Source organism: Terrapene carolina, unplaced genomic scaffold (genome assembly GCF_002925995.2).
Source record: "Terrapene carolina triunguis isolate 2854851 unplaced genomic scaffold, T_m_triunguis-2.0 Scaffold47684, whole genome shotgun sequence".
NCBI lineage: Eukaryota > Metazoa > Chordata > Testudines > Emydidae > Terrapene > Terrapene triunguis.
The window spans coordinates 2,552-11,137 of record NW_020712035.1 but is presented as its reverse complement, the minus strand read 5'-3'; the positions used below and the strand labels follow the sequence as shown (position 1 = coordinate 11,137).

At 44.4% G+C, this 8,586-nt stretch overlaps 1 protein-coding gene across 1 annotated transcript; it reads left to right on the top strand.

Moving 5' to 3' along the window:
- The first annotated feature begins 7,507 nt into the window (after positions 1-7,507).
- Positions 7,508-8,386, top strand: LOC115271562 (olfactory receptor 6B1-like). The gene is made up of 2 exons (XM_029914399.1): positions 7,508-7,671; positions 7,819-8,386. Exons 1-2 carry the CDS (start codon positions 7,508-7,510, stop codon positions 8,384-8,386), a joined length of 732 nt encoding a protein of 243 aa, XP_029770259.1.
- Positions 8,387-8,586: the final 200 nt, after the last annotated feature.

The window sequence follows — 8,586 nt, the reverse complement described above, 5'->3', positions numbered from 1 at the left end:
ATGGTCACTGCCTCCCAGGTTCCCATCCACTTTTGCTTCCCCTACTAATTCTTCCCAGTTTGTGAGCAGCAGGTCAAGAAAAGCTCTGCCCCAGTTGGTTCCTCCAGCACTTGCACCAGGAAATTGTCCCCTACACTTTCCAAAAACTTCCTCGATTGTCTGTGCACTGCTGTATTGCGCTCCCAGCAGATATCAGGGTGATTAAAGTCTCCCATGAGAACCAGGGCCTGCGATCTAGCAACTTCTGCTAGTTGCCAGAAGAAAGCCTCATCCACCTCATCCCTCTGGTCTGGTGGTCTATAGCAGACTCCAACCACGACATCACCCTTGTTGCTCACACTTCTCAACTTTATCCAGAGACTCTCAGGTTTTTCTGTAGTTTCATACCGGAGCTCTGAGCAGTCATACTCCTCTCTTACATACAACGCAACTCCCCCACCTTTTCTGCCCTGCCTGTCCTTCCTGAACAGTTTATATCCAACCATGACAGTACTCCAGTCATGTGAGTTATCCCACCAAGTCTCTGTTATTCCAATCACATCATAGTTCCCTGACTGTGCCAGGACTTCCAGTTCTCCCTGCTTGTTTCCCAGGCTTCTTGCATTTGTGTATAGGCATTTAAGATAACTCATCGATCGTCCCTCTTTCTCAACATGAGACAGGAGTCCTCCCCTCTTGCGCTCTCCTGCTTGTGCTTCCTCCCAGGATCCCATTTCCCCACTTACCTCAGGGCTTTGGTCTCCTTCCCCCGGTGAACCTAGTTTAAAGCCCTCCTCACTAGGTTCGCCAGCTTGCTGGCGAAGATGCTCTTCCCTCTCTTCGTTAGGTGGAGCCCGTCTCTGCCTAGCACTTCTCCTTCTTGGAACACCATCCCATGGTCGAATAATCCAAAGCCTTCTCTCCGACACCACCTGCGTAGCCATTCATTGACTTCCATGATTCGAGGGTCTCTACCCAGGCCTTTTCCTTGCACAGGGAGGATGGACAAGAACACCACTTGCGCCTCAAACTCCTTTATCCTTCTTCCCAGAGGCACGTAGTCTCTGGTTTGGGAAGTCAATTTGCCAAATTGAGATACTTTAGCGTGGCCCAATGACCAGGAAAAAAAAACAAACTTTTTCTGAGAACTAAAAAATCCTAATCCTTCTCCTGCCCAAGAGTTTCCTCAGAGCCTCCTTGACTTCTTTGTTCTGCAGGATGTATATGATTGGGTTGAATGTTTGGGTAATGACTGTGTAGAACAAGGCAAGGGCTAAGTTAGTGTCCACATAAAATTTGGTACTAGGTTTCATGTCGGTTATAACGCCATTGCCAAAGAACAAGGTGACAGTGATAAGACGTGAGAACTATGTGGAGAAAGCTTTGATTTTCCCCTCGGCTGAGCGCATCTTCAGGATGGTGGAGAGGATGCAGGTGTAGGAAGTGATGATTAGGAAGAAGGGGATTAGTGTGAACAGCACAGTGTGCACAGTGTGATAGCCTTATTCAGGGATGTGTCCATGCTCACCAGCCTGAGCACTGGGATGAGGTCACAGAAAAAGTGCTCAATTTTATTTGGCCCATGGAAGGATAGCATGAATACAGTGACTGTTTGCTCAAATGCCACCATATTGCCTGCAATCCACACCACAGCTCCCAAGCTAATGGTGACTTTTCTTCTCATGATGAGAGAGTAATGCATGGGGGGTTGCATATGGTCACATATCGGTCGTAGGACATTACAGCCAGCAGGCAGCACTCCGAGTTACCGAAGAGGAGGAAGAAATACATCTGGGCTCTGATAGAAGGTTGGACAAGGTCTTGGGGATGGTGACCGATGAGTAGCAGACCTCCAAGACTAACAGGTTCCTGAGAAAGAAATACATGTGGGTGAGGAGGGCCCGGTCAGCCACCATGACAGTGATGATGAGGCTATTTCCTATCAGGGTGACAAGGTAGATGAGTTAGACTGGGATAAAGTGAAAGGGTTGCAGATGCGGGAGGTCTGAGAAGCCCAGAAAGATAAACTCAGTCACTGCAGTTAGATTTCTCTCCATATCCCTATCCAGTTGGGATCACATAGGGTTTCAGTTACTTTAGGAGCTAGGATGGCATCATCATCATCACTCCCATAACTGCATTGGTCATTGGGACACCATCATTGATGAGCAATCAACCGATTGTCTTCACCCCTGATGATTGTGTGTCAGTGCTTGAGTCTCCGTGAAGTCCATTCCTGTCCACTCTTTTATGTTGTCAATCCATCTCTTCTTCTGTCTACATCTTCTTCTCTTCCCCTGTACTGTCCCTTGGAGGATGATCTTGTATAGGCCAGGTGATCTTGTTACATAGCCGTATCACTTCAGCTTGTGCTTCTTCACGGTCGTCAGGAGATCTTCATATGGGTTTTACGGATGTATCTCATCTCTACTACCTGTATTTTCCATTCATGTTCTGCTGTAAGAGTCCATGTCTTGCATGCATACAGGAAACTGGAGATGACCACTGCATGCAGCAGTTTCAGTTTGGATTCCAGGGAGATGTTCTTATTCCTCCAAATTGGCTTTAGCTTTGCCACTGCTGCTGTTGTTTGCACAGTTCTTGCCCGAATTTCTGCTTTGGATCCTTCATCAGTGATGATTGCCCCCAAATACTTGAACTGTTTCACTGTCTCCATCTCCTGTCCACTGACAGTGATATGTGAGCTGATCGCATCACATTTGTTTGTCATCAGCTTGGTTTTCTCTGCACTGATTTCCATGCCATATTTTGTGGAGGTTTCATCCAATCATTTCACAAGGGTGGCAAGTTCATCTTTGCTGCCTGTCAGGCCATCAGTGAATCGAAGATTTGAGATTGTATACCCCCCAATGCTGACTGTGCATAAGTGATCTTCTAGAGAACTGCACTTCTGGCCTTGGCATACAGTTGTTTAATGGTAAGAATAAGCTTACGACCAGCATTGTACTTCTTCATGGTTGCCCAGAGACCTTCGTGCCATACTCTGTCAAATACCTTCTTGACGTCAACAAAGATGTGGTAGATGTCCTGCTGGTGTTGTAAGTACTTCTCACATAGAACACAAAGGTTGAAAATCTGTTCTGTGGTATTTCTTCCAGCACGAAATCCAACCTGTTCTTCAGCGACGATATTCTCTCCTTGTGTTTTCAATTAGTTCAATATGACTTTCAACATCACTTTGCTGGGATGGCTAATTAAACTTATAGTCCGGTAATTTTGACACAATTCAAAGTTACCTTTCTTTGGCAGAGTGATGATTAGTGACTGTGTCCATGTGGAGGGCCACTCAACGGTCTCCCAGATCTTGTTGCAGATCTTGGTGAGTACATCTATTACTATTTCTCCTCCAAATTTCATCAATCCGGCTGGGATGTTGTCAATACCTGTAGCCTTTCTGTTCTTGAGTGATTTCACAGCTGTCTCCACTTCTTCATATAGTATTGGAAAATCATCCTCCTCTGTTGAATCTGGGCTGTCTAAGACACTAGGATCTCCATTTGTCTAGTGGTTGTATAGATCAGAGCAGTAGTTTGTCCACCTATTGATGATGTCCCTTTCTTCTGTAAGACTGTTCCCTTCTTTGTCTTGAATTGCATTAGCTTTGATCCGTTAGCTCTGCAGGGGGTTGCGAATGCTGCTAGTGCTGCTGTTCTTGGAGCTACAGTGTTCGCTGCAGGAACAGAGAGCTGAACTTGCTGATCCAGCAGACCTCAATGTCGCTCACTAAGAAAGACCACAGGCTTGGTTCCTTGGAAAGGAGCTAGGCCAGGTGTATTGTTGACAATGCACGGTACTAGTGCCCCAGCTCAATGGTTAAAGGTGTACTAACATATGTATGCTTGCAACAATGTTATCAGCTGACGCAGCACATCAGGATGTTGTCCCCTAGACTAGCCCAAAGATGCCCCTCCTATGACCTCTCCTTTTATACATTGATACAAAAAAGTTATGTATGACACTCCAGACGTTATTAGTTACCACCCCTATCCTTGTTCCTGTTAGTTCGAATAAAACATCCTTATCCATTATCCTTTCATCCCCACACCCTCTTATCTTTACACAGGATCAGGGTGTTCTGATACCATCTGGTACCATTTCTTAAGAATGTGTTTACATAGTAACTTGAGAGATCTGTGTGGTTTTGTACCATCATTTCTGGTCAGAAATGTGCTTATTTGGTTAGTGTTTTACTTTTCTACCAATGCCAGGCCTACTCTGGTTCCCAGCCTTTGGTTCACACTGTTAGTTATGCTTACAGCTCCAGCAAGGCCTACACTCTGCTCTCTCAGCTCTCAAGCTCAAAACTGAAACTAAACCTAATCTCTTTGTTTCTACATTCACTTTTTCCACTTCATTCATGACTCTATAGACTTCTATCATATCCCCCCTTAGTCATTCCTTATATAAGCTGAACAGTCCCAGTCTTTTTAATGTCTCCTCATATACAAGTTGTTCAATAACCCTAATAATTTTGATGCCCTCCTCTGTACCTTTTCGAATTCTAATATATGGTTTTTGAGATGAGGTGACCAGAACTACACAAAATATTCAATATGTTGGCGTATCATGGATTTATACTGTGGCATTATGATATTTTCTGTCTTAATATCTATCCCTTTCCTAATGGTTCCAACATTCTGTTAGCCTTTTTGACTGCAGTTGTGCATTGAGTGGATGTTTTCAGAGATTTATCCACAATGACTCTGAGATATCTTTCTTGAGTGGTAACAACTAATCCAGACCCCGCTACTTTGTAGGTATTGTTGGGATTATTTTTTCCAGTGTGCATTACTTTGCAATTATGAACACAGAATTTCATCTTCCATTTTGTTGCAGGTTACTATGATATGTATGATACTGGTCAGGTGGTCAGTAAAATATTCCTACTGTTACACTCTTATTGTTCAAGCATGGAAATTCTATCCATAGAGATTCTATGGTGCAGTTTGATATATTTAAGATTTTTACTTTATTTGACTCAGCTTTCTTTCTCATATAGTGCCACTCCCCCACCAGCATGACCTTAGTTTAAAAAAATCCTCTACCAACTTTTTAATTTTCCATGTCAGCAGTCTGGTTCCAGGTTGGTTTAGTTGGAGCCCTTTTTTTCCTGTATTGGCTCCTCTTTTCCCAAAAGGTTCCCCATTTCCTAATAAACCTAAATCCCTCCTTCGAACACCATTGTCTAAACCACAAATTGAGCCCCTGCGGTTCTGCTGGTCTTTATGGCCCTGCATGTGGAACTGGAAACATTTCATAGAATGCTACCATGGAGACCACAATCTCCTCCCAGAGCAGAGAATGGAACCCAACATTCTTCATTTCCAGTTCTTTGTTCTAACCACTCAAACCTCCACTGGATTCTAGAAGTCCTAACTCCTGTCATGCTACTATAACGACTAAGTCCTGCTCCTATTCTGGAAGTGGAGACAGAACTCTGGGCTCCATACTGCCAGCCAGCTCCCCTCCCTTTTATACCCACTGGACCCCACTCCCCGCTCAGAGCTCAGCATAGACACGAGAGGCGAGAGTCACAAAATGTCTTTGGTGCCTAACTAACACTCTCACAAAACCCCCTCTCGGCTGCCCCCAAGCCCTGTAGGTACCTACAGTCACTCTGTGCCTAAATTCATGCAATTAAATCTCTCTATGTTTGTGCCTGTGGATGTACACTGGTGATCCCCTTTCAGATACAGACACCTAGGCCCCAGAGTGATGCACAAACTGAGGGGAAGACAGGCATTCCTCTGCCTAGCTCACCTGCAGGGCCCAATCCAGTAAGTGTGCTCAAAGGAGGAAGCCCTCCTTTAATAGTGAAAAATACTGTCCCAACTTCTTATAGATCAGCTGGGGAGGAGTCACTTGGGGAGGTCACATGGGGAGGTCACATGTCCTTCCCTTTAACTGGTGCCCCCCCAGTATGCTCCCTCACCAGTTGCCCACATGTGACACCTGGGATGTTGGACACCCCCAGTTCAAGTGTCCCATTTGTCTGAAGGGGAGAAAAGATTTGAATGGGGTGTTGCTACCTCTCAAGTGAGTACCTAAATCACTGAGCTATGGGATATTTTGATATGGGGTATCCGCAGTCACTTCTGTTGAAGCTTTTCCACTGTGACCAAAGAGAGAGGGAGCAAGCAAAGGAGCAATGCTGTAGCCTGGTTGTCACAGCACTCACTGGGAGGTGGGAGACCCTGCTCCAGTGACTTAATTTTTTTTTAAAGTATGTATTCACAGTGGAACAGCAACACAACATCACTGCCTTCAGATGTCTGCTCAAAACTGCTTAAAGTTACAACTTGGTACCTAACTAATGCAACTCTTTTGAGCCTCCATAGCAAGTGCTTCTCATTCCTGGGGAGCCCATCACAAGGACAATCACTGCTACAGAGTGAACTAGATTGCTTGATAAACTGGTTGCAAGCAAACAATGTACATTTTCATACAGCTAAATGTGAATGTATACATCTGGGAATAAAGAATGTAGGCCATACTTGCAAGAGGAGGGACTCTATCCTGGGAAGCAGCAACTCTGCAAAAGATTTAGGGGTAATGGTGGATAATAAACTGAACATGAGCTCCCAGTGTGAAGCTGAGGCCAAAAACAGCTAATGGGATCATGGGTTGGATAAACAGGGTAGCCTTGAGAAGGAGTGGAGAGGATATTTTACCTTTGTATTTGGCACTTGTGAGGCCACTGCTGGAATACTGTGTCCAGTCCTGTTGCCCACAATTCAAGAAGAAGGTTGATAAATTGGAGAAGGGTCAGAGAAGAGTCATGAGAATGATTAAAGGATTAGAAAACCTGCCTTATAGTGATAGACTCAAGGAGCTCAATCTATTTAGCTTAACAAAGTGATGAAATGACCACAGTCTATAAGCACCTACAATAGGAACAGACATTTAATAATGAAATCTTCAGTCTATCAGAGAAAGGCATAACATAGTCCAATGGCTGGAAATTGAAGCTAGACAAATTCAGACTGGAAATAACTCATACATTTTTAATGGTGAGAGTGATTAATCACTGGAACAATTTATCAAGGGTCCTGGTAGATTCTCCATCACTGACAATTTTTAAATCAAGATTGCATGTTTTTCTTATGCTCTAGGAATTATTTGGGGGACAGTTCTCTGGCCTGTGCTATGCAGAATGTCAGACTAAATGATCACAATGGTCACTTTAGGCCATAGAATCTATGAATGGCATAATAAAGGAAAAGAGAGCGAGTAAGAAAAAAAGATAAAGAGAGAGATCCTGCATCTGTCACCTTTCCACAATGGTAACTTCATTTAAAAACTTTAAAAGCATTAATATTATATTACATTTACTTTATTAATTATTATTGTTATTATACTAACTTCTCCATATCTAAATACAGTGAAGGATGGATGCCAGGAACCAGAATGCTGTTGCCGAATTCATCCTCTTAGGTTCAATATCCTACGAAGATGACAGGCCTTTCTTTTCTTTACATTCTTACTCTTTGCTTATGCTTTAACCATAATGGCCAATGCCACCATCATCGCCACGGTGTGGAAGGACAGACACCTTCACACACCCATGTTCTTCTTCCTTAGCAACTTCTCTTTCATGGAGATCTGGTACATCATGGTCACCATGTCCAAGATGCTGTTCAGCCTCATGGTGGAGAGGACCACCATCTCTGTGTCAGGCTGCATAATCCAATTCAATCTCTCTTCTGCTTGGGAATCACTGAGAGCATGCTCCTGGATGTGAAGGTTTATGGTCGCTACATTGCCATCTGCTAAGAACTGCGCTCCAGCAAACTGATGAACAAAAAGGTCTGCACCCAGCTGGCTGTGTGATTTCATTGGCCATTTGCCCCTCACCATCTCTACCACTCAGTTCTTATTCTGTGGCCCCAACAAGATCAATCAGTTCTTCTGCGACCTGGCACCAGTGCTGAACCTCTCATGCACAGACACCTCAGTCAGCGAGATGATATTCTTCACCTTTGCCTGGGTCATCATCTTCTGCTCCTTCCTGCTCACTATGGTGTCCATCATCTTCACCATCTGCATGATGTCCTCCACCACTGGCAGACAACGGGCCTTTTCCACCTGTGCCTCCCACCTCACAATGGTGATCATCTTCTACAGCACTGTCACCTTCATGTACATCTGTCCCATGGCATGCTACACTTTCCTGGCAGAAAAGGTGGTCTCTATCTTCTACTGTGTAGTCACCCCACTCCTCAACCCTGTCATCTACAACCCAAGGAACAAGAAAGTGAAGGAGGTGCTGGGGAGGGTGCTGTGCAGCAGAAGAAGGCTGAATTGGAAGATGGTTGGATTCATTAACTGGGATAGTTCAGAGAAAAGGAGGGGGATTCTCGATGGCTTCAATGTGAGCCTCTCCTAACCACCAAGGGCAATGGTTTAAACGATGATGGTAGCTACTGGTCAGAAATTGATACTCACATTGGTGGAACCATGGTTCTATTCTCATTTCTGCATTGCATTTAACAAAAGAAATAAATGGGGCATCCTGAATCCTGCGACCTATTCCCAGTACTGGAAGAGGAGTGGGGTCTAGTGGGTAAGGGATGGGAATTAGCACTT

What these genes read in the sequence shown, in the direction of transcription:
- LOC115271562 (XM_029914399.1), top strand. Translation starts at nt 7,508, where the DNA reads ATGGCCAATGCCACCATCATCGCCACGGTGTGGAAGGACAGACACCTT. An exon ending in GAGAGGACCACCATCTCTGT is followed by an intron (nt 7,672 to 7,818) that starts GTCAGGCTGCAT and finishes GTCTGCACCCAG; the next exon opens with CTGGCTGTGTGATTTCATTG.